Source organism: Rosa rugosa, chromosome 3, assembly GCF_958449725.1.
Source record: "Rosa rugosa chromosome 3, drRosRugo1.1, whole genome shotgun sequence".
In the NCBI taxonomy this organism is placed as follows: Eukaryota; Viridiplantae; Streptophyta; class Magnoliopsida; order Rosales; family Rosaceae; genus Rosa; species Rosa rugosa.
The window spans coordinates 42,282,159-42,308,450 of record NC_084822.1 but is presented as its reverse complement, the minus strand read 5'-3'; the positions used below and the strand labels follow the sequence as shown (position 1 = coordinate 42,308,450).

The 26,292-nt window shown below is 43.4% G+C and overlaps 1 protein-coding gene across 1 annotated transcript; it reads right to left on the bottom strand.

Moving 5' to 3' along the window:
* Nucleotides 1-9,764: 9,764 nt before the first annotated feature.
* Nucleotides 9,765-14,421, bottom strand: LOC133735577 (uncharacterized). Its single transcript, XM_062162982.1, has 8 exons — nt 14,109-14,421; nt 11,776-13,449; nt 11,637-11,699; nt 11,276-11,568; nt 11,121-11,186; nt 10,909-11,046; nt 10,673-10,831; nt 9,765-10,596 (listed from the first exon to the last, which is right to left on the bottom strand). Exons 2-8 carry the CDS (start codon nt 13,409-13,411, stop codon nt 9,958-9,960), a joined length of 2,994 nt encoding a protein of 997 aa, XP_062018966.1. The 5' UTR covers nt 13,412-13,449; nt 14,109-14,421; the 3' UTR covers nt 9,765-9,957.
* Between the last annotated feature and the right edge of the window lie 11,871 nt (nt 14,422-26,292).

The following is a 26,292-nucleotide window of genomic DNA, read 5'->3' as shown; positions in this document are numbered from 1 at the left end:
GCCCACAGTCACTTGAAAGAAGTCAGATCAAGCGCAAATCTTATCAAAACCTCGCTTGGCCAATTGGCCGCGAGTTGGCACGCCTGCGTATCAAGAATGACAATTGGACTTCAAATCCCTCGGCTACTAATTTGAGCCGAGACGATTTTGAGGCAAACATCTTTTGGCACGCCCAGTGGGACACAAAACACTAAGGCGTCATTTTTGGATGCACCCCAATCCATACTCAAAATATCGGGGAAATACTTGTCTTAAGTGTAACGAAGTCGGCCATACCTCGGCCGAGTGTCCGAAGCGAAAGTATACAAGAACAACTTCAGCCATGAGTAGTGGACCAGGGACGTCAGGTAGTGTGACACCATCACGTACCTCAACCCCGGTCACGTCTACGGTCACGACTGGTCATGGAACTACGGCCGCAACCCAGGCCGTCCTAGGGGCTACCAACACCTCAACCATAGGAATGTCAAGTATGGCCATGATCGTACCAAGCATTCAGACCGAATCTACGTCTGTGACACCATTTGGAATGCCCTCCGGACAAATGGTTCTTTCACATCAAAACTTATCACAGTCTGGACAAAACCAATGGGGGATTTATCCAAATTTCAACCCTTCGGCCGAGGAGATAGCTCGAATGATGGCCGACGAGTCTAGGAGGACTGTCCATGAGTTGAGGCTCTCAGTAGATGGTTTGGGTCGAGACTTGGCAGCAAGCATCAACAATAACACTAGTACCCAAATGGGAAATCTCAATAACACCCTGCTCCTCATCTACCAACAATTGATGGCTAACGGGAATAATGGAGCGCACGAAATCATGGGACACCAGCATAACATGCAGGCTCAAATCCAACCCAACCAAGTCAACATGGCTGCTACAAACCAGATGAATATGCAACAGCAGCCAAGGATGCCAAATATGCAACAGCAGCCAAGGATGCCATATCCGCCTTATGGCATGCCACCCGAAATGGGATTCGGCCAAGGATTTATCCCTCAGCCGAACCAGGTAAACAACAATGTGGCTCAAAACCATCAGCAGAACAATCATCAAGGAGGAGGTCAAGACCGACCGGTTCGGCTCAATGAGTTTCAAAATTTAGTTGAAGATCTTATGGGAGTCTTACCAAGACGGGTGGAGAGACCAAGTTATGCTAAACCGTATCCTGCATATATCGATACCATCCCGTACCCAGCAGGATATCGCATTCCCTCATTCACATTGTTCTCCGGAGATGCATATCAATCCACTGTAGAACACATTGGCCGATTCACGGCCCAGTGCGGAGAGGCTAGCTCTGACGACAACAAGCTAAGGCTATTCGTCCACTCCCTCACGGGACCAGCCTTCACTTGGTTCATCAATCTCCCCCCCAACTCAGTCAATAATTGGAGGGAAATGGAACGAGCTTTCCATGACCAATATTATCGAGCGCAACAAGAGATTAGGTTGGCTGACTTAGCCAAGACGTCGCAGATGAGTCATGAGACTGCACAAGAATACTTAAGCCGCTTCAAATTAGCTAGAGCACGATGCCGAGTAAGACTGCCTGAATCAGAGTTCGTAGATATGGCGGTAGCTGGTTTGAGCTTCAAATTCAGAGAGCATTTTGAAGGTGTTACCTTTAATGATCTATTCGAGCTCGAGACAAGAATCGACCGGTATGATGCCATCTTAAGGGAGGAAGCTCAAAAGCGGGCAGCATCAAAGGGTACGTATTACAAGAATCAGGCCGTTAATGCGGTCGACCGGTTTGGAGCGGACTTAAACGAAGACTCGGTTGATGTGGATTCGGCCGAAATGGTGATTAAGCAGCCCCGTGTGTGCAAAGCTTTGGAACGGGTTGACCCAAAGCAAACCAAACCACCACTAACCCAAAACACAAACACTACAAAAACTAATGCACGTACTTACACTTTCAATATAGCTAAGGCCGATTTGATCTTTGATCAACTCTTGGCCGAGAAAATGATTCAACTTTCTTTCGGCCATATACTCCCCAAGGCCGAAGAGATCAAGGGGAAGACTTTTTGCAAGTATCATAATTCATGGAAGCATGCAACTAACAACTGTGTTATTTTTCGTGATATGATACAGGATCTCATTGACGCAGGAACTCTCAAGTTCCCTGAAAATAAGCCAGCAATGAAGGTTGACACCAACCCATTTCCCGAAGCTCAAGTGAACATGGTATATATCAGAGTCCCCAAGAATGGGGATGCTCCAAGCAAAACGGAAGATGCTAGCAAGACTACTGGTAGGCTCCAATCATCGGCCCAGCCAACGGTCGAAGGACTCACTATTGGGAGTATCAAGCTTGAGCCACCAAAAGTAGCTGTTTTATGCACTCGGTGTCAAGAAGAAGTCTTGCTTGAAGGGGTTTTGAAATTCCAGAAGCCAGAGCCGGTTGATAAAACTTCTAATTCGGCTCAGAAAGCCGAGAGTGCACCAACAGGAACCAGAATAGGGAATATACCCGAAAAGGCGCATTCTAGAGTAGAACCTCGGGGCAAAGGAATTATCTCGGCCGAAGTAGGTAAGGCCGAGGCGGACAAACAGAGATTCAGGTCTCAGGTTACCACAAAGCGACCATTGACCCCAGATACATCGGATAAGTATGGTCCGCACAGTCCAAGGGGAGGTCCGAAGGGCGTGTTCCATCGTCTTGATAAACCGGATAGAAGGGAGCCGGTAAGGAGGCGCCTAAATTTTGATCGGCCATTTTATGATGAAGAATACTACGGCCGAAACGAGAGGGACAAAAGGAAATATCATAGAGATGAGGGTTGTAGCCGTGATAGCTATGACCGTGATGGAAGCTCCCGGCCAGTAAGGACTTTTAAGCCTCCTTTGGTTCCTGACAATCGTTGGTACGGCCGTGTTTCAAGGGACCAGCCGATTGCCCCCATGACGAAAACACAATTGAGAAGACAGCAAAGGCAAGTAGCTGAGGCTAAGAAAGCTCGACTGAGCGGGACAACCAGAACTTCACCTCCACGACCCGTTAAAAGGTCCGGATACGAAACGGCACCGAGAAGGATCAGGACATACGAGAGAAAGAGCAACAATCCTCATGTGGATAAATCAACTCGGGATACTGAAGATATGGAAATCGACTCAAGCAGGAAGGGGGTATTGAAAGTTCACTTCAAAGAGGCCCCTCGCCCAAAACCGTTGGTTGTAGTGGATAGGAGTCGAGATCCACCCTTTACGGCGGAAGGACTCGTAACTATGCGAAACTATCATCTTTTGCATTCGGCCATTGATTGGTATGGTTTGACTAAGGAGGAAAACAAGCTTTTAAATATAGTGCGTAGGGATTGCAACATATTCGAAGAACTCTGGGCGCCTGATGTGAGAAGAGGCGTGAGAGCCAAGTATCAAGCTTATTTGGAAGATCAGGAAATAAAGGCTGATTATAATTCTCTTCCTATTTCGAAAGACGACCTACAATATTTGAGAGAATACTTTAGTGTGCACTCGGCCGAAGATTTGTTCGGCCTAACAATTGAGGAACAAAGACTGGCGTTCATATTTGAGGAACGCATGGAGAAGATGGATCGAGAAAGATGGGAAATTCTTCACGCCCCGCGTTCACCCACGTCTTCATCAGGTACACCGGCATCGGGTGAAGAGGAAGAAGAAATTTCTGAATCGAATGGCGATGAAGAGCTTGTCGTAAAGCTTTACAAGGACCTGAACCCGCCCTTTTCAGCTAAGGGGCTTAGGAGAATGAAAGAGTATCACCGAAAGAATTCTGCCCTTGCATTGTACGGACCAACAAACAAGGAGATGGATACGTTACATATGATCGCTGAATGCCCAAAGTCAGCAACCCTTTTGTTGGACTTGGATTCTAGCCTTGGTTTAAAAATTGCTTACCAGGCTGTCCAAGAAGGCATAGAGCTTAAAGTCGGTGATGAGGAAATCCCGATCTCGGACAGAGATTTGAAGTATTTGAAGAAGTTCCATAAGATCCAATCTGCGGTCGAGATGTATGGATGACTACTCAGGAAAGAGAGCTGATGAAGCGCTTCGACCACCATGTCCGAGAAGAAGAAAATCGTCAGCAAGCTCAAGCAAACCAAGACCTGGCCAAATGGTTAGAGGACACTGACGCAACTGATACACAAGACCAGCATTTAGATGACTTAGATCTTGAAGTCAATGGCCAGGGTGACAAGGGCATATTGGAGGACGATGAAGGCCTATTGGATGAGGATATGGGGGACTATGATGACATAGGGGATTATGAGGAACATGTTGACTACGATGATGCCGATCAGGTTCCGGACGTCCCAACCTCCAATCCACAGGTTGATACCACCATGAACACTTTGACCGAGACGAGTGTACAAGCTTCAGCCAAGGAGGCCGAGGGAGCTACTATCCCAATGTCTCAGGACATCGGTGACTTTAGGGTGAATATGATTAGCGTTCGGTCAACAACTAAGATTGATTTCGACCTGGTGCAGGAAGAGAGAGATTCGGCTGGTGTATATTTTTCTCGGCCGAGCGGATCCATGATCCAGGTCAAAGATCCCATCCTCATTGATGCTTGTATAGGTGGATACCGATTTTCGAGGGTTTTAGTGGATGGCGGATCAGCTGTCAATATCCTTCCTTGCTCCATTATACGTCAACTCTACCCTGCCAGGTATGGCTTTGTTCCAACTGATATTTCTGTTTACGACTATACAGGGGAAGAGGCTGAAGTCAGAGGGGCGTTGCCGTTGACGGTAACTGTAGGAAAGAAAAGCTCAATAACTTGTTTCTTCGTCATTCCCACTGATAACTCATGCACTGCCATACTGGGTCGTGATTGGATCCACCAGAATACCTGTATCCCGTCTTCAGTACACCAACTTCTTGTTTTGTGGAACGGAAATGAAGTCGAGGTCGTACGGTCAGCTCAGACCGCAGATAAAGGAGAAACAGCCATCGATATGGTGTATGTGCTTCCATCCGAGTTTCAAGCTCAGCCGGGACAATTGAATGGAATGGAAGGGGATGTGCGAGAAGAAGTTGAATGCCAAGCTCCAGCACAGGACTTAGCCAAAGCCTACTTTCCAAAGCCAACACCAGCTATGTCTAAGCATATCAAGCCATTGTATATCACGGCTCATTTTGAGGGATATCCGATATCAAGAGTGTTGGTAGATGGTGGAGCAGCCGTAAATGTTATTCCTATTTCGGTTGCCGAGAAGTTGAAAAAGACAGACAAAGATATTGTGTCCTCCGAGATCGCCATCCGAGATTTCTCCGGTGGTAAGAAACAAACCAAAGGAATTCTACCCTTAGAGGTCACAGTAGGCAACAAGAGCATGATGACCGGTTTCTTTGTCATAGACTCCAAACCTTGTTATAATGCTATACTTGGGAGAGACTGGATACATCAGAGTATGTGCATCCCATCGTCCATGCATCAGCTTCTGGTTTTCTGGAATGGGGACACCGTGGAAGTAGTGGAAGCTGACTCTCAACCATTGAAAGCTTCGGCCAATGCAATTGATGCCCAATATTACGAGGATGAAGTTGGGTGCTCAGAAATTCAGAGGGAAGATGGTACTGGCCGAATTACAAGGATAACCATGCGAAGAGCACTGGCCCTAGGCGCCGAGAAAGTCCACGAGGACTCGGAGCGGCCAGCATTGGCGGACCTGTTTGATCCCATAATCCATGGATAGTGGCCTAGAGAATGAGACACTGTCGGCCGCAGTTAAATCAACAATGAGGAAACTGTTGGCTCATTGGGCCGAAAACTCTCTTCAGAATGATTCGGCCATGAATTTGATAGAATTTATCTCAGAAGGAACACCAGAGGATGAGTTGATGCTAGAAGACATCGGCCCTGCACCGGCCGAGTTGGAAGACGACCTTACTGAAACTCAAGACCCACTAGAAGAACTAAATTTAGGGACCACCGAGGAGCCTCGGATAGTCCGGATCAGCAAGCTCCTGCCACCCAAGATGAAGGAAGATTTGAAGGCTTTGCTGACTGAGTTTCAAGATTGTTTTGCCTGGAGTTATCATGAAATGCCAGGTTTAGATAGAAGCATAGTAGAACACAGATTGCCTATCAATCCCAATTGTAAACCTTATAAGCAACCTCCTCGGCGATGTGCCGCCGAGGTTTTGCCCGAAATTAAAGAAGAAATGGAACGCTTATTAAAGGCCGGTTTTATTCGAACGGCCAGATATGTTGAATGGTTATCTAATATTGTGCCAGTAAGGAAAAAGAATGGCAAAATGCGCATATGTGTTGATTTTCGAAATCTCAACTTGGCCACACCCAAGGATGAGTACCCAATGCCCGTGGCCGACTTGCTCGTGGACGGTGCGGCCAAACATGAAATTCTTTCTTTCATGGATGGGCACGCCGGATACAACCAAATTTTTATAGCCGAGGAAGATGTTCACAAAACGGCGTTCAGGTGCCCAGGCGCAATAGGAACATTTGAGTGGCTCGTTATGCCATTTGGATTAAAAAACGCTGGAGCAACCTATCAAAGGGCCATGAATATGATCTTTCACGACCTTATTGGCCACACAGTCGAAGTATACATTGATGACATTGTGGTAAAGTCGGCCAAGACGCAAAATCATTTGGCCGACCTTCGACAGACATTCGTACGGATGCGAGCTCACAAACTAAAAATGAATCCTGACAAATGTCTTTTTGGAGTATCCACCGGTATGTTCCTTGGTTTTGTAGTTCATAAAAAGGGAATAGAAATTGACAAAAATAAAGCCAAGGCAATTATGGATGCACCTGCTCCTAGCACGAAGAAGGAACTCCAATCATTCCTGGGAAAAGTAAATTTTCTAAGGCGCTTCATCTCTAACTCGGCCGGCAAGATTCAGCCATTCTCTTCACTTTTGAGAACCAAGGCCGAAGATGAATTTGTTTGGAGAATAGAGCACCAGGCGGCATTCGACCAACTGAAACGATACTTATCAAACCCACCCGTCTTGGTACCCCCAGTACGTGGGAGGCCTTTGAAGTTATACATATCGGCATCGGATAATTCAATAGGAAGCCTATTGGCACAAGACAATGACAATGGCAAGGAATGCGCGGTGCATTACTTGAGCCGGATCCTCACTGATGTGGAAACTAGGTATACGCCTATTGAGAGGCTTTGTCTTGCATTGTTCTTTTCAGCAATCAGGCTTCGGCACTACATGTTACCCTCGGTCGTTCAAGTCATATCCAAGACTGATTTAGTAAAATACATGCTGACTCGACCCATCATACGAGGCCGAATTGGAAAATGGACCATGGCGTTGTCTGAGTTCACATTTCAATATGTGTCTCAAAAGTCAGTCAAGGGCCAAGCATTGGCCGATTTTCTTGCTCATCACCCTTCGACCGAGTTTGAGGGGGCCGAGGAGGTTGATATTGGGATCATATATGTGGCTTCCATGACCAATAACCACTGGACCATGTATTTTGATGGGTCTAGTACTGAATTTTCAGCCGGAGCTGGTGTTGTTGTTGAAACGCCTGAAGGACAAAAGTTCCAGTTCGCCTTCCAATTAGACTTTACATGCACAAACAATCAGGCAGAATATGAGGCTCTTATTGTTGGTTTGGAGATTCTCCAAGAGATGGGAGCACGGCGAGTTCTGGTGTTTGGGGATTCTCAACTGGTCATTAACCAAATGAATAAGGAGTTCAAATGCACAAGTTGGGGACTTTTATCCTATCACGCTTTGGCTGATCAGCTTGCCAACACGTTCGACCGAATCTCTTTCGCCCACCTCCCAAGGGGACAGAACATGGAGGCCAATGAGATGGCCCAATTAGCCTCAGGGTTACGGATCCCCGAAGGTGACGACTCCCGAGTCATCAAGATTGCCAAACGCACCCTCCCAGCTTTAGAAGAGAGAGGAGTCTCAGAGGATGTTTTTGTTATCGACATCGAGCCAGATGATTGGAGACTCCCCATTATCAAGTTCCACAAACATCCTCAAGGTAACCATGATCGGAAGACTCGGTACTTGGCTGGACATTTCGTTATATACAAAGAAGCAGTGTACCGCAAAAGTTCCGATGATCTACTCCTTCTTTGTATAGGGGGGCAAGAGACTTTGGAAGTCATGAGAGATGTCCATGAGGGGATATGTGGTGCACACCAGGCCGGAATCAAAATGAGGTGGTTAATTCGAAGACACGGTTTCTACTGGCCAACAATTCTAAAGGATTGCATTGAATTCGCAAAGAGCTGCAAGAAATGTCCAATTCATGCGCCTGTACAAAGAGTTCCGGCCGACGTCCTCCATCCAATTGTTAAGCCATGGCCGTTTCGAGGTTGGGCCATGGACATTATAGGGAGTATCAGACCACCATCATCAAAACAGCACGTATGGATTTTGGTTGCCACTGATTATTTCACTAAATGGGTCGAGGCCAAACCATACGTCACTATTTCGAGTCAGACAGTGATCAAGTTCGTGGAGGAAAACATTGTACATAGGTTTGGGATACCTGAAACCATAACGGCCGACAGGGGTTCGGTTTTCATAGCCGAAGCAATGCATGAACTCACAAATAGTCTGGGTATCAAGTTAACTCACTCGACACCTTACTATGCCCAAGCAAATGGTCAGGCCGAAGCCAGTAATAAAGGCATAATAAATATACTCAAGAAGATGGTTCAAGAGAATCCCAGAGATTGACACAATCTGCTATCAGAGACATTGTGGGCTTTTCGGACGTCCAAACGTACAGCCACAGGGACAACGCCTTTTACGCTAACGTATGGGCATGATGCTATGTTACCTGTTGAGGTGAGATTGAAATCACTTAGATTCGCTGCTCAAAATGAAATGGTGGCAGACGACTACACTCAGGCAATGATTCAGGAACTTGAAGAACTTGACCAAGAGCGAATGGACGCTTACAACCGAATGGAGGCACAGAAAAAGGCTGTGGCTCGTGCATACAACAAGCGAGTTAAGTCTAAGTCGTTTGCCGAGGAAGATTTAGTTTGGAAAGCCGTTTTGCCTATCGGAACTAAAGATAGACGTTTCGAAAAATGGTCGCCAAGGTGGGAAGGCCCGTTTATTATCGATCAAGTGCTAGGAAAATGTGCATATCAACTTAGGGATCAAGATGGAGAGCTGCATGCAATGCCTATCAACGGGCAATTTCTTAAGAAATATTACCCCACGACATGGGAGATGAGGGAGCAGGAATTGTAGTGTACTATCTATAGAACATTGGCCGAGTATTTGGATGTGTAAACTCGGCCGCCTTTGTTGTTTTGATGTTTTTATATAAACAATATTTTAGTTCTTTTTACATCCCTTTACTCACATTTTTAAAATTTACCTTTACTTTCGTTGGCCAAAGCTAAATAAGAGGTATCGGCCGAACCAACCATAATTGTGTTGGCCGAAGTCAAGTAATTATTTTGGCCGAGTTAAACAAGAAGTGTTGGCCGAGACGACTGAGGTAATCTCGGCCGAAGTGAACAAAAGTTTCAACCGAGCTTGAGTTGTTGATTTGGATGACTAAGATGTTGAATTTTTCGTTGGCCAAAGCTAAATAAGAGGTATCGGCCGAACCAACCATAATTGTGTTGGCCGAAGTCAAGTAATTATTTTGGTTGAGTTGAACAAGAAGTGTTGGGCGAGACGGCTGAGGTCATCTCGGCCGAAATGAACAAGAGTTTCAGCCGAGTTTAAGATGTTGATTTAGTCGAGCTCAAAATTAAAGTGCAGCACAAGCAATAAGATCTAGGTGGCTGAAACATTTGAAGTCAAAAGAGGCCGAGTCAATTGACAAAATAGCGGCCGAGTGATCAACAATCACATACGCAAAATTAGCGTTTGAGTCATGCAAAGAAGGTCGGTTAGACTCTACAAAAACATGTCAACCGGCTGAGTTACGGGCCTAAGGCCATGTACAAAATATAAGCCGAGATGAATATCACATCCTAAAGTAACTAATCAGTGGGCAAGAGTGACCGAAGAGCTTCTTTAACATTTTCTAAGTCTTGCATACCTTGGTCGACCTTTCGTTTCAAGATGCCCCTCTTCTTGTTATACGACTTGACGGATGACAAAATCAAGCTATACCTGGTGAGATCTTGTTGGGGAACAATGGTTCGGATAGTGGCCGAAGTGACTTTGACTTGCTCAGCTTCGGCCAATTGCTTCTTCAGATCAAGCACTTTTTGCCTTCCCTTATCCAAGGAAGCCTTCAATTTGTGGAGTTGGCCGAGATCGGTGGACTGGCGAATGTCTTCATACTCACTTATCAACTTCTCGCCGGTTTCAAACTCTTTTTGGGCTTCTAAACAAGGAGAGAGACTAAAATTCACGACAGCCAAACGAGCATGAACTTCATAAGCATATTCCTGAGATAAATGGTTGGCTGAAATAAGTACGTCAACCGCCTCCTTGATAGCAAGAAAACTAGCCTCGGTCACTGTCCTCACGTCACAACCCAGAAACTGCCTGACCGTCTCAAGCGCCTTTTTAGTTTCTGTTGTCTCAAGTTTTTCCTCTACGGGGCTCGCGGCGTTATCTAGAGTATCTAGAAAATGAAGTAGCTCTAAACCAAGATCGCTCACCGTACGGTCCTAGAAAGGGAAAGACATGAAATTAATATAATTCGGCTAAAGGAAAAACAAAACTTAAATTTGTTATGGCATTCACCACAAGCTTGGCTGAAGATTGAGCGCAAACGACAGCTTGCTCACTGTGGGACATTCCTTCTGTTGGAGGAGAGGTGAGCGTTCCGAGCATTGGAGGATTTGTTTCAGTTGGGTTGAGAAGAGCCAACTCCAGGGTAGAACTGCTTAGAGATTCTCCTACCTACACAAACAATAAAGGTTCAGGTTGTCTCTAGAGGATGAGAGCGATAAACATCAAGGCGTAGTGAAATATCTTACCCAAACAAGTGTTGGAGGGTTACATAGCTCTTCTCGGCCAAGTACATTAATTTCCTCAACATCCGTGGAAGGGTTGTCTAAGATTGCAATGTGTTGGCCAATGATTGATGTGTTAGGAAACTGATTCTCACCCAAGTCCTGCAAAAGAAAAGAGTCCATAATTCCATACAAACAAGAGGTGAAATCCAAGAAAGTGAACATAGGAAGCTTACGTCCATGTCAATCTCAACCATGGAGCTCTCTGGAAGAGGCAAAGAGTGATCAATGCGGCCATCTCTCTACCAAAATAAAGAGAGAACTTTTAGCCAAGCAAAAGTCAATTGGCCAAGATAGAAGGAAAGTGCACAACTCTGAATTGAGAGTTTACCTCCTGACCGTTGCTTGCAAATTGATTTTCTGAGGAACCTTCGCTGGCGGCCGAATCCACGCTATTGGTTGAGGTATCACCAGTTTCGGCCATATCTTCAGCTTCAGACATAGTTTCGTTTTCGGCTAAAGTATTGTGACCATCATCCATATTAGCTTCAAAACATATGTCCTCACTAACCATATTGTCGGTCGGGTCCGAGACCGAACTTTGTACCATATCGGAGGATTTCTTCGCTTTCTTGGCATCTCGAGTGTGTCCTATTGTTGGACCACGTTTCCTCAGTGTTTGTCCTGAAAGATTGCAACGTATGAGAAGAGAAGTTTGTGACTAAAACTGAAGAGAATGGTTTGGAGATTACCTTGTCTACCAGATCCTTTGGTCGTTTTTGACTTGCTATCCGATACTTTCTTCTTACCGTTACCTGAATTGAAGAGGTAAGAAACCAACATAGAGAAGGGAAAGCACAAGATAAAAATAGTAAAGGCGATATATCTTACTTTCCTTGGGGCCAAGCAAATCCGGAAGCCCTCGTAGTGCAACACGCTGGGTGTTGGCCAAGTCTTCTCCAAGTTTTTTCACAATAAATGTAGACCACCATGCTTGGAATTTCGGAGTGGCTCTATAGTCAGGACAACGAGGTTTGAAACCGGATCTCTCAAACTTGCCAAATTGCTCTACATAGTAATTACCAATAGCCGAACACTGTGAAGTTCGTGTGAATCCATCCCTCCATGATGAGAAATGATTTTTCGACATCAAGAACAAGGCCGGACAACTCTGTACGAAGCCAAATTGACGTGCAACAAGATTGGGAAGATAGACCTCCACACCATACCGACCCACGGTGCCTTTGAGGCCATAGTTCAGGTCTCGAGAGATCAGAAAACTCCCCCAAGTTAGAATCACATCCAATTCAAATTTTTTATCCCATGGTTTTGATATGTTGATCTCAAGGCAAGAAGGGTGATCTCGGCTGTAACATATGGCAAACTCATCTTTGGACATAGTCTTTTTTGAATAAAAGAAAGCAAAACACTGCGCGGCTGAATGTGTACGAGCGCCGAGGGCAATAATCTGACGGCCAAGTGTCATTGTGGGGACAAGTGGAGGACATGTCGGCCGGAGCTCATGAAAATAGGTCTGTATCCACACTTGAAACATCCATAATGGCCCTCCAATATCCAAATTCATATTATCGATCACTGCATTGCGTAAAGCACGGTAGAGGCGAGCAAGAACAAATGACCCAAGGGCTAGAGGCCTACCCATGCTAAGAGCTTCTGCAATACCAGCAAATTCAAAAGTGCACTTATTTGACTTGGAGCAAAATACAAACTTACAAAGCCAATAGAGAAGGAAGGCGGCGTGTTCGTGCTGTTTTGGCGGTTGCCTCCCAGTTTCCGAAACTGCTTCATCAACTGCATGTGTGGCATAAAAGGTGCTATAGTTGAGTAATTGCTTTGCCTTAGCTTCTGCGTCATCTTTAGCCTTCTTGTCATTCTTTATCGCTTTAGGTTTCAGACTAGCATGGAAGGAACTAGGGAATTTGGCTGTAGCACAAACCGCCTCGCCATTCGGCCGAAGCCCAAATATTGCGGCCATGTCTAACAAAGTAGGGGTCATGGGACCAAGAGGCAAGTTGATGGTGTTGGTGGCGGACGACCAAAAGCATAAGCTCGCTGCAAGAAGGGGCCGATCCATATGAATCTCTTGCTCAGTCATCTTTATACTATCATATATTCCATAGTCCTTCCATTTTTGAGCAAAGAAATGCTCCATCCTTGGCACCCATTTGCTCCACTCAGGGGTTAGTTTCGGCCAAACCCGCGGAAGTTTGAACTCAGAACTCCAGGTGGACCAACTAGCCCCATAAGCAAGACATGATGTGTCAACTAACGAACCCTCTAGTACCTCTTTCACAGCCAGCGGCATGCCCACGTAGTAATGCGGCCCCAGTATGCACATTCCCTGCGGCTCTTTGTTTTTCGCCAGCCGACAAACCACGGAATTTTGAAGTGTGTCTTTGGAAGCATCAAAAGCCTTCTTAAACTTTGTGGCAAACTCGGCCGAACTTTTGGTTAGTATGTCGCTGCCTTCCGACCCGGCCTCGAGTTCCGAAGCATCGTCGGCCATGGAGCACTTTGCTTTTTAACCAAAAAGCTTCACTAAGCCTGCAAAGACCACAAAACCAAAACAAATGAGCAGCCGCAACATTGACTACCGTATAATACAATGGAAGTCATTGAGATACAACACTAGAATCAAGAGAGAGCATATGTCAGGGAATGACGTCTAGGCAGGACATTGCCATCCAGAAGGCATTTTGAAATTTAAATTTTGAAATCTAAACTACTGACTGGTGTGGAGACTGACTAGTCAAATGGTCAAAGTAGGCTTTCTGGGTATGGAGCACTTTGCCAAACTCTAGAGCAGCACCTTGTATTGCTAAATTAGCTCAGATTGGAGCATAGAGGCAAGGCAAAAGAGGCTAAGTTGAATTAAAGGCATATTGGGTCATTAATATATCCATGCAAATTTTGGGCGGAAATACAAAAGATACATATACAAGGTGCAAGTCCAAGTCCAGATTCAACAAACAGAAAGCCAAGACGAATAAAGCATGATGCCCAGTACCTAATTAAAAGTTTGATTCTTTCAGACTTTTAACTAAAGACGAAATGCGATTACACTAACATTGAAGCAGGCAAACATGGGCCAGATTCCAAGTAAATGCATAACCCAAACCAGAAGAAAAAAAAAAAAAAAAAAAAAACTGTACAAAAAGCAGAAAAAGCTATCTCAAAATTTGGGAAGAATGGGAGTTTCATACCTCAATGCTCAGCTTGACTCAGGTACGACGCTCCAAGCCATCATACCCAGGCCGCAAACCATCTTGATAACGGCCAGCATCAGATTGACCGTAGCCCGCCGGATCTGAACATGGTTTTGGGACGAGTGCCTAGATCAGTTTAGGGTCTTCTTCAGCTGAGGTATAGTTTCGAGTCTCTGCGGTACTCATTGCAGAAGTTTGAGTTATCAATTTGATTTGGAAGAATTTGAGTCTAAAGGACCTGAGCTCATTTCGAGAAGGAAAGTTTATCTGGGTCGGCGCTCCGTCTTGAAATTGAGGGAGGAAGCACAGGTCAGGGTTATATATATAATTATATTATATATAATTATATACATGAGCTAACTGATGTGTGTATAATTATATTATATTATATAATTATATATATGTTCATGAGCAAACTGATACACATGCACGTGTGTGGGTATATATATATATATATATATATATATATATATATATATATATATATAAAAGATCATGGAATGGTGCTAATTGACAGATTGCAAACATTAGTGCATTATTATATGTATTGCAACTAAGAATGACTTTTCAAACTGGGATGTTATACCCCACCATTGTGTTTAGTATTTGGTTGCTGCGACCAAATTTCCAAACCTTGGATATATCATTTCAGCACTCGGTCAAGGTTGAGATATGGATGGGGTCGGCTGAAGCGTTGGGTTTCGGCCGAGGTTGCAAGATTTTAGCTATCATTGGGCGCGGCCGAAATATAGTGTCTCGGCCGAATTAATTTTCTTATGTTGGCCAAACAATACCAAGTTTTAATGGACAACTCGACCAAGGTTTAGGGTCTCAGTGTCGGATGACATTCCATCAAGTCCTTTGGTGAAGTTGAATTGTACGTAAGATAGTGGGCCAATTTAGCCGAGCTTTATGTATTAAACATCTTGGCCAAAAATTCAAAGCAAGAAGGCTTCGGCTGAATTCCAGGAGTTGGGTTATTCGACCGTGTTTTACGTAAGTAATTTATCACGATTAACTTCACGGTCACACGACCGAGTTATTTCAAGAAGCTCTAGTTAAAATCTCATAACCACTCGGCTAGAGAGCCGATGCCCATGAGACTGGGGGGGCAATGTTTGGACCTGATTTTAGCAACTCCCTTGTGTTTTGACTTGAGGGTTGATTAGGGAGGCATTGAGTCGTTCGACCGAAATAAAAGTAGTGTTCGGCTATTCAGCCGAGATTAAAAGTTTTTGAGATGTATGGTTGAGATGGATGCATCGATGGAGGTTTGGGATTTTGGGTCACATGACCCAAAATATGAAGAAATACGGATCTCATAGACATAAAGTTAGACGGCCCAAGTCCACATGAGTAGTTCAGCCGAACCCAAGTCCAAATGGGCTGCGAGGCAAGGAGGAGTAGTTCAGCCGAACCCAAGTAGTAAAGTCGGCCGAAGAGTTCATTCAAGAAAGGAATCCTTGCAAGGAAGGAGTTCAAATCAGTTATGGATTTTGATGGTGAAGATTTCATATATCAGCCAAGTCAGAATTTTATGAGACGAATCAATCCTAGAAGGAAGGAGAATCCTACTTCAATTCCACGTCTTGGAGGACAAGTTAGCTAGGGTTTTTGACTTGTATATATAGCACATTGTAAATCATTGTAAAGGGTCCTGCACCACACAAACAAATCAATATACAACTTTTACACAAACTTTTCTCTTACTATCTCATAGGTACTTTGCCTTCGATTCAACTTTTATAACTTGTTTTTCATTTCTAGTTTCTTATTTCAATTCAGTACTTTACATTTCAAGCACCTTACTTTTTTGTTCATTTATTTTATTTGCATTTTAGTTTTCGCACTTAGGAGTAGTTCATAACATAGAATCTTCGTCCATTGAATCTCTTTCGGCCAGTCCGGATTGGATCAATGCGATTTGCTGTTCACACACATATTATCTCACAACGTTTTGACAACCGAGTCCACTTCACCTTTGTCTTCACCGTGATTTGCGAGTACCTTCACCCAATAGATCTCTCGCTTGTCACCCGAACCTTTGAGTTTACCCAAGAAGTGAACGTGATAGAAGATCCCGGTCAGGGTTGACGCCTAACCGAAGTCCTTGCAACAGAGGCATCAGAACCTAACGGCCGAGAGGGTTCCTTCCTCGGCCTACAATCATTTGAAAGAAGTCAGACACAAGCGCAAATCATATCTAAACCTCGCTTGGCCATTCGGCCGCGAGTTGGCACGCCCGCGCTATTTCAGAAGGACGATTCAACCACAAGTCCCTCGGCCCTCATTTCGGCCGAGACGATTTTGAGGCAAACAGAATCTCCAGCGACGCCTTGCCCGACGGCCTCAGTAGAGGTCGAATTAGGAGGAGGACTGAGATTCTCGAGGTCAGGTTTCCAACTCGATACGTCCATGGAGAGAATTCTTCGGTCGGGAAAGGGACTTCCGGCACATTACAAGATCAGACTCCGGCGGTTGCGTTGCCGGAGTAGTCTGGGGCCTCGCTCTCCGGTGAGGGTTGCGCCGGATGGTGACCGTGTTTAGACACTACTGCAGGATTGTAGGCTCCTCCATAATTTGTTTGGCGCCGATCAGTGTTGCCACTGAGAGAGAGAGAGACTAGAGGTGGGGATCGGGGAGAGAGCAAGGAGAGAGAGGGTGCCGGCAGCGTGGAGAGAGAGAGGAAATAGTGGCATATATACAGTTTCTTAATCATATGAAGGGCAAAACTGTCAATAGTTGTTAGATTGGGTAAATGGGAATAAAAAACTCTTAGTGGAGTAAGTGGGCAATTTTTAAGCTGAAATTGGATAAGTGGTCACAACCCTTAAATTCAATAGGAGAATTATATATGAAATTATGGTTTATCGGCCACTGGGTATGACGCTAGTTATATTTACAAGAAAGGACCTCATTGTTAAATTTTTTTACGATTATAGTCCTCAAATATTAAAAATCTTAAAAATTAAATTATTTAAGAAAAACAAAGATATCCTTTCACAAAAGAGAATGAAAAAAAAAAAAGTTTAACACATTCTTGACGAAAATTATCCACAAAAAAAAAAGGAATAATTTTCTCCACATTCTGTAAAATAAATGCCCAGGTAGCTTTCTCCCATACACTATCCACACTCATGGGGTGTGTTTGGCTTCTAGTATATTTCTACGATAAACGAGTTTGACTAAGAAGATAACCGTAATCGTACAAGTATAGAGCTACCTATCATATTTATCTATCTTCTATACTAAGATGTTAGGCACGAAGTTTGGTTTCACAAACTTTACCAAATTATGATACACTTCAATATAATACCCTTAAGTTATATACCATTTAGAATTTTTGTATATCAGATCCTATCTAGAGCGAAGCTTCGCTTTGAAATTAAAGTGCGCATTTAGAGTTTAGAGTCACTTTTCAGTCGTATATCCACATCACCGTTCAGTTTTGAGGTACTAATGTATAAATCATCTCTGCAAATTTTTAGCCAAATTAATGATCGTTAAGGCATTGATAACTGCCTTAAAGCTAGTACGGTTCAGGTTGGACAGATTCAGTTCGTCCATTGGTTTAAGCGAGTTAGATACCTTAACGATCATCAATTTGGCTGAAAATTTGCAGAGATGATCTATACATTAGTACCTAAAAACTGAACGGTCAAGATATGAACATACGACTGAAAAGTGACTCTAAACTCTAAATGCGCACTTTAATTTCAAAGCGAAGCTTCACTTTGGATAATATATATATATATATATATATATATATATATATATATATATATATATATATATATAGGCCGGATCAGAAGCGGACGTCCACAACCCAGAAAAAGTGCGGACGTCCCTCCTCTGACATCGGGAAGGCGGCGATGGCTACGCTGCTGTTGCCGGACCCGAACCAAGCCTTTGCTTGCCGCTGGAGACGCCGATAAAGAGTTCGAAGTCGGCCTCGATGAGCTTCCATGATTTCAGGCGAGCTCGCCGCGCACACCTTCGATTCCGATCAGTTGAGCCTTCGCCTTGATGGTGACACCGTCCAGGATGTCCAAAGGGTTCGTCCAGCAACTGCAGCGCAATCATCGCCACCTTTTCTGGGTTGCTGATGTCCGCTTCTGAACGGCTTCCTATATGTATATATATATATATATACAGATCCTATCAAGAGCGATGCCTCGCTCTGAAATTTCAGAGCGAGGTTAGGGTTTAGGGTCACTTTTCGGTTGCATATCCACATCTCGACCGTTCAGTTTTTAGGTACTAATGTATAGATTATCTCTGCAAAATTTCAATCAAATTGATGGTCGTTAAGGGCATTGATAACTGCCTTAAAAGGTAGTACGGTTCATGTTGACAGATTCAGTCCGTCCATTGGTTTAAGCGAGTTGGATAGCATAACAATCATCAATTTGGCTGAAAATTTGCAGAGATGATCTGTACACTAGTACCTAAATTGATGATCATTAAGGCATCTAACTCGTTTAAACCAATGGACGGACTGAATCTGTCAACCTGAACCGTACTAGCTTTAAGGCACTTATCAATGCCTTAACGATCATTATTTTGGCTGAAAATTTGCAGAGACGATCTATACACTAGTATCTAAAAACTGAACGGTCGAGATATGGGATATGCGACCGAAAAGTGACCGAAAACTCGAACTTCACACGTTAATTTTCAAACCGGAGCTCCGCTCTGGATAGGATCTGTATATATATATATATATATATATATATATATATATATATATATATATATATATATATATATATATATATAGAAACTTGCTCAGGTGCGGATATCCGCACCAAAGCAAAAAGGTGCAGATTTGTCATTTTTTCCCACTTTCCGATCATATTTTCACATCTTAACCGTTCAATTTTTAGGTCCTAATGTATAGATCATCTCTACAAAATTTCAGCCAAATTGATGATCGTTAAGGCATCCAAAACTGCAATTTACATGAACGAACAGAATCTGTCGAATCGGAACCGTTCGTTTTTATAATGGTAAATTGCAGTTTTGGATGCCTTAACGATCATCAAATTGGCTGAAAATTTGCTGAAGTGATCTATACATTAGGACCTAAAAACGGAACGGCTAAGATGTGAAAATATGATAGGAAAGTGGGGAAAAACTGAAAATCCGCACCGAAGCAAAAAGTGCGGACGTCCGCACCCAAGAAGGGCTGTATATATATATATATTAATTATATTTCCACGGTTGCATATTTATTGAATGAGTACACACAGGACAACAATCCCAACTTAAAAGTGTGATCGCAATTGGGTTCAAACTTCAATAATTTAATAGTTCATCAGTTCATTCAAGACTCATAGCTTAGCAATTCATATCTCGTCACTTCGATGAACCAGATAATCTAATGTCAATGCTTTCACTAATGTCTTTTTGGCAATAATATTTCTCTTCACTAGTACTAACAAAAAAGAAAACAAAACAACACAAAATGCCAAACTTAAAACCTTGAATAAAAAGCCAATATTTTTTGTATGAATATGCCAAAGTCAACGTAAATTCCACTAACTGCCCGTCCATGTCCTTATTTTATTGGACCACATATTTTTATTTTCAAACCATAAGAAATTTCTTTTTTTGTTTATTTCAAATATGGACTTTTTTTTTTTTTTCAAAACCGCACATTATTTTTCAACTTGCACAACGCATTTTTAAGACCTCGTGTAATATTTGGAATAGCACATTTATTGTTTTTCCCAAATATGGACTTTTTTTTCATAACCGCACATTGTTTTTCAACTCGCATATTGCATTTTCAGAACTTATTGTAATTTCCGGAGTATCACATTTATTGTTTTTCCGGAAACCTCTATTCTAGAATCTCCCACCAACCCCTGCCCTACATATAAAATGAATGTAAACCGATGAGATTCTGCGTGCATAAACCATTGTCTCTCCTTTTTGTAATATATAAATATGGCTAACTAAGGTCTTGAGGTCTATTGGGTCCAAGACGACCAACTTGGGCTTAGTAGCCTAAACTTGTAACTATGCAGGACAAGACCAAGAATATCATTGCACTAGTGGAGACTTTGCTGTGTTGTCATCATCGAATCAATGATTTACCAAAGGTATATAGATTTACCTCTCTACCTCTTGTTCTCTCGTGTTTATGAATTTTCTTACTTTAATTTGCTCATAATCACATAATACTTCACATTATCTTGAAATTATATGAAAAAGGAGACTCAAAATAATTATGTTTCCTCATATCTATTGGCACTCCTTAGTAATACATCTTGCAGTGGAGGGGTGAAGTATGTTTGATGAAGACCTAAAAATGCTTTTGAATTAATAAGAAATTTAATTATTGAAAAAGAATTGTAAAAACCTGGAAATTGTCTATGATAATTTTCAAAAAGCATTTAAAAATAATTTTAAGAAGCACTTAACAACTATTTTCTCTTACAAAAGAGTTTTTCTCAAATTCGAAAACGGTATTTTATAAACAATCTCATACAGACTGAAGTTGAATCTATATGAGATCCATTTTTTTTATTTCATAAAGGTTTTAAATTTTAAGTTAGTCGGCTAGTTTTATTTGTATAATGAATTTTCATGATTTTTGATAATTATTGTTGCAGTATAATTATTTGAGAAAAGAAAATTGCTTTAAGACATCAGACATGACATGATACACCAAGTCAAAAATCCCCATATAATCCTAACACTCATGAATTGAATGTGAAAAACTAAAAATGTTACAAGTGTTTAAGGAAATCTCTATTCTGTGTTTGGCCCAAACTCTAGGTTACTTCACCTAGTGGTAATAGGGTTACATTAGAAGGATCTAGATTCCTATTCAATGTATGATTACTTTCCTTGTATGATTTGGATTCTATGCATTGTAATCCTCTATATAAAGAGGCCCCTATTATCAATGAGAATATACATCAAATTCCTCTCAATTACCGTTTCTCTAAAACACGTTATCAGCACAAGCCCTAACCCTAGCTTTAGCCTTAAAAATCATAAGCCTAAAACCGGATTAGCCTCACCTGCGCTGCTACTGCCCTCACAGCCCCTGCGTCACAACTCACCGCTAACCCCACCAGGTTAGCCTTGCCTCGCTGCACCTGTGGCGCCCACAAGCCTCGCTCGCCTACTCCTCGCGAACGCTTGCCTGCCCTCGACGAAAGCTCGCCTTCTTCCACACCTAAGCCCGCGACACCGCGACCCAGCGATCCCGCGACACAGCAACTCGCCCGCGACCGCGCGGACACCAATATACCGCGACTCGCCCGCAACTCAGCGACCACGCGACTCCGCAATCCTACGACCTTGCGACTCAGCAACCCCGCGACCTCGTGACTCCGCGATTCCGCGACCCCCGCGTCTCCGCGACCACACTGCAATCCTACAAGTCTGCTTGCTTGCACTAGGACTGAAGCTCGGCTCCAATCCTACGACAAGGACCATATACGTTATGCAATCCTAAGAGGTAAACTTTTCTAAAAGTTCCCGTTTTTGAAGTTTTTATTCTTTTTCTCTTCTTTTCTCAGGGACTTGCAACCTCCCTTCTTCTACCCCCCCCCCCCCCCCCTTTCTTCTTTATAGGGGAGACCAATAGCCGAATTGTGGGGGTTCGTGCTCACTCCAAGCTTGGAGCTTGTTGAGATCTCCAAACTTAGAGTTTGTAGAGAATTTATGATCGACCACTTACGTCATTGTTTCGATCTAATCCAACCCCTCTTGGAACCGGATTTTCTTGGAAGCAACTATGCTCAGAAATCCCTTATTTCTTGGAAGCGACTACGCTCAGAAATTTTATATGGTTTCGTGGTAGCTTTCTCCGCTCCGAAACTAACCCTTTTTCTTGTTCTCTTTCAGGATGAGTAACCTGAACAGACTGGACTTCGCTCCATTGGGAACAACTGGCTCTAGATATCACAGGTGGGTTCGTGATGTCCGCCAGCATCTCAAGGCCGATGGAATCCTGGATACGATTCTTAAGCTTAGCAAGGACGTGCTAACTGTTGAGCAAGCTGAAGCTTTGGAAGCAAATAGAGCAGCCTTAGAGGCAAATAAGGCGAAAGCCACCATCCTAATGACTCGTCATATGGATGATTCGCTCCAGTACGAGTGTATGAATGAAGAAGACCCCAGAAGGCTGTGGGTCTCACTCGAAGAAAGATTTGGCAACGTCCGTGACTCCCTACTTCCTGACCTAGAAGTGAGATGGCATAGCCTCCGCTTCTGTGATTTCAAGTAAGTTCTTGACTACAACTCGGAAGCACTTCGCATTAAATCCTTAATGGAATTCTGTGGTAAAGAGATCACAAATGTGATGTTGATTGAGAAGACTCTCTCTACCTTCCCCGTCTCTGCATTGATGGTTGCTAAGAACTATCGAATCGATGTTACTGCAGGACGGATCACAAGGTTTCATGAGCTCATTGGATCTATGAATGTCGCTGAAAAGCATGAAAACATCATTGTGAAGAACTATAATTCAAAATCAGTGGAAATAAGCATATTCCGGAATCCAATTATAGTCGCGCCCCTAAGAGAGGGCGCCAAGAGTGAAACCCTAATCTTAGGGATACTTCTAGACGTTCTGGTCCATATAATCTCTCTACTTGGGAAGGTAACTGCCAAAATAGGCGAACACGGAACAGAAGAGGTAAACGTGGAAAGAGAGAGGGAGGCAACGCCTCTGGCCATGTTGGTGGTGTCACCAACACTAAGAGCCATCTAAATGACGCTTTCAAAACGCCTCAATCAATAGAGTTTGAGCAAAGAGATGTATGTTCTCGATGTGGAGTGTCTGATCATTGGGCATACATTTGTAGAGCTCGTGAAGAACTTGTCACCGCCTACAAAGCATATTGTGAAGCAAGAGAAGCTCACTATGTGGAACAAGAAGATCAAGAAGATGATCTAGAGTGAAGGGTTGAAGACTACAAATCTGGCTGGGATCAATAGATCACCAATTCTGTTTAAGTCTTTATTTTTCCAAGAGATGTAATAGGCAATTGCCATATATTTTTGTAGTAAATGTCAATGGTTTAGTCTTTCTTCGAAGTAGACTCACCCCAAAGTAAGTGTGATGTCTAGGAAGGTTATGAGATTAGTGGTACTTAAGCGAGCCTTGCTCCACCGACATCTCTCTACTCACCTGGTCACATTTATTTTGGAATTACCGAAAGAAGTTAGACGACTACCATTGTTTTGCATTAGCTAGCATTTTGGATTAGATTTTCTTTGGACAAAGAGACATTGATGTAACTCTGTTGGCTTATGAATAAAATTTCGAGTTCTTTATGACTCCATTTTGATTCTGAGCATATGACTTTTGTGACTACGATGGCTGGGCCATCAGTATTAATTCAATGACATGGAATAGCCCAAGTTCCACTTGCCAAATGGCACCTTAATTACTGTCACAGAAACTCTCTACGCTCCTAGGGCCAATTGCACCTATGAATAGCCAACGGATTCCATGCGAAAACACATGTAGAGAACTGAAATGAGTTCCTTTGCAATACCTCTAATGATTGCGAACAAAGGCGCATCTTAGAGAAGTTTATGTGTCTCTCTAGTGGACTCTATGTCACTATTCGAGCTATAAAATCCAATAAAGTTATAAGAGAAGATCTCTTGGATTTAGACACATATTGGCTTTGTCACGATAGGATAGGCCTGGTCATGATATGATGATCCGTCTACTAAAGACTTCACATAGACATCTTTTCTATCGAGCGAAATGAAGCATGAATCAAAAGTTGATTTCTGGACTAAGTGTGACCTACGCAGCAGCCTAGGGCACCGCTTCCGTCCACCACTAGCCCAGGGCTGGCACAGTCCCAATCCATGACACCATGGATAGCGTCCATCATAGTGATCGCGCCCCAGGTGATGCTGCAATCACCAACTTGCTTCAAATAGCATTTCAGACACTCAGGCCCAACCAAAATCCTCATTAGTTGCTTTTAAAGCCTCTCGCTCGGTTTACAAAGCCCGTTCCTTAGGAAAATTAGGACTGAGACCGTCCTATGCAAAGGATATAAAAATACTCATTCTGTTCTTACATAGAATCGGTGGGGATTCTGTGGACTAGTTCAACCAACTTGCGGACGTTTAAATATCACATGATATTGGTTGATATGCAAACACGCTGGTCACGTGTTGTGCCATTGTCCACCTGTAAATGCTGCTTATGCTACACTTCGAGACATATCATATGACAATGGGCTCACTCCCCGGATCATCCTCTTCCGTCAATTGGACTTGACAATGCTAGAGAGTTTACATTGAAGGTTTTCGATGGTTATTGCATTGGGACTAATGTTGGACATTATATTCCCATAAACACACCCAATTGGTCTCATAGAAACGACTACGATGGTAGTCCGGACATTGGTAATGCGCACTAATTTCCTTATATCCGCTTGGGGTGATACAATATCGCATGCAGCTATGCTAATTCGTCTACGACCCACCGCCACTCAACCTACCTCTGCGTTACAGCTAGTGACTGGGTACAAGTATCGTACTTACGCATATTTGAGTGTGCCTTTATGTGCCAATTGCACCGCCACAACGCTCTATAATGGGTCCTTACAGACGAATGGGCAACTCAGTTGGATTTGAGACTCCAACAATCGTCCGCCACTTCATGCCCTTGCTAGGCGATCTCCTTACCGCTAGATTTGCGGATGTCACTTTGATGAGACAGTCTTCCCATCGTTAGGGGGAGATAAGAACACAGATGTTCAGCAGGAACGACATGAATTGTCATGGCCTGTCCCCACTATGTCTCATCTCGATCCCTGTTAAAGTGACGAGATCACACAAATATGCTGCAAACATGCTTGCAAGGAAGTATGTCCCTACGAGAGGACGTAGCGCCACCCTACATGGAGGTAGGCATGGCGCCAACGCCAAAGAGAGTGGCACTCTGGTGCTACAGGCCATGGCCCCAGCTAGGATGCGTGGGAGGTCCGTGAGTTCGAAGGATACTTCGGTACATTCCAATCCTTTGATCATCGACACTCAAAATCCGTCTCATGAGTATCTTCCGGGTTATGGTTATCATTGGGGGACGCCTCAACGTCAGAACCTATTCCTGATAATATAGAGCTCTATGAAACTTACACTAGTGTACATGAGACGTGAGATAGAAACCCCATCATAATTGATGATGTAGTTGCGCATGAGTTTGTTGAGTCAGATGATATCGAACCACGCTCCGTTGATGAATGAATGCCAACGTAGAGAGATTTGGCCTAAATGGAAAGATGTGATTCATGTTAAGTTGGATTCTCTAACGAAGAGGAAGGTTTTTGAGCCAGTGATGCCAACACCTCCTAACATAAAACCTATTGACTAATGGGTCTTCGTTAGAAAGCGTGATGAGAAAAAGAGATGGCAATCTCGCCTTATGGCGCAAGGCTTCTCACAAAACGCCCTGGAATCGACTACGATGAGACATATTCTCTTGTAATGGATGTCATTGCATTCCACTACCTTGTCAGTTTGGTAGTTTCCGAATAACTGATTATGCAGCTTACAAATGTGGTCACTACGTATCTCTATGGGGATCTAGATACGAAATATACATGAAGGTTCATGGTGAACTTCATTTACCCAAGTCAAGTGGCTCTAGACCACGGAGCGCGTTTACAAAGAGGTTGAAACGCTCACTAAAATGACTACTTGATTGAGAAGGGATATGCCCACGCGTTTCCATAACAAGTTTCGGATTCTATCGCGGTTCATGTTGGACATGATCTTCATTGGAAGCCCTTAAAGAGTTAAGGGAAACCGCTGAACATTTGAAATCCGAGTTTGAGATGAAGGATTTTGGGAGAACACGATTATGTCTCAGTTTGGAACTTGAGCATCGTGTCGATAGATGCTTAGGCATTTTGACACGGTCAAGCCTTCAAGCACCCCCATGATCGTCCGTAGTCTTGATCCTAAAAAGGATCCTCTTCGTCGAAAGGATGATGACGAAGATGTGCTAGAGGCATGAGTGCCTTACTTGAGTACAATAGGCGCATTATTGTACTTAGTTCAATGCACAGGACCAAACATCTCATTTGCAGTGAACTTGTTAGCTAAGGTATAGCTCTGCGCCAACGCGATGCCATTTGATTTGTGTAAAAGATATCTTTCGGTACTTGAGATGTACGATTGATAT

Coding starts and splice junctions, on each gene's coding strand:
- LOC133735577 (XM_062162982.1), bottom strand. CDS start 13,411: ATGGCCGACGATGCTTCGGAACTCGAGGCCGGGTCGGAAGGCAGCGAC. Junction 11,187..11,275: donor TTGCAAGCAACGGTCAGGAG/GTAAACTCTCAA, acceptor TTATTTTGGTAG/AGAGATGGCCGCATTGATCA. Junction 11,047..11,120: donor TGGTTGAGATTGACATGGAC/GTAAGCTTCCTA, acceptor TTTCTTTTGCAG/GACTTGGGTGAGAATCAGTT.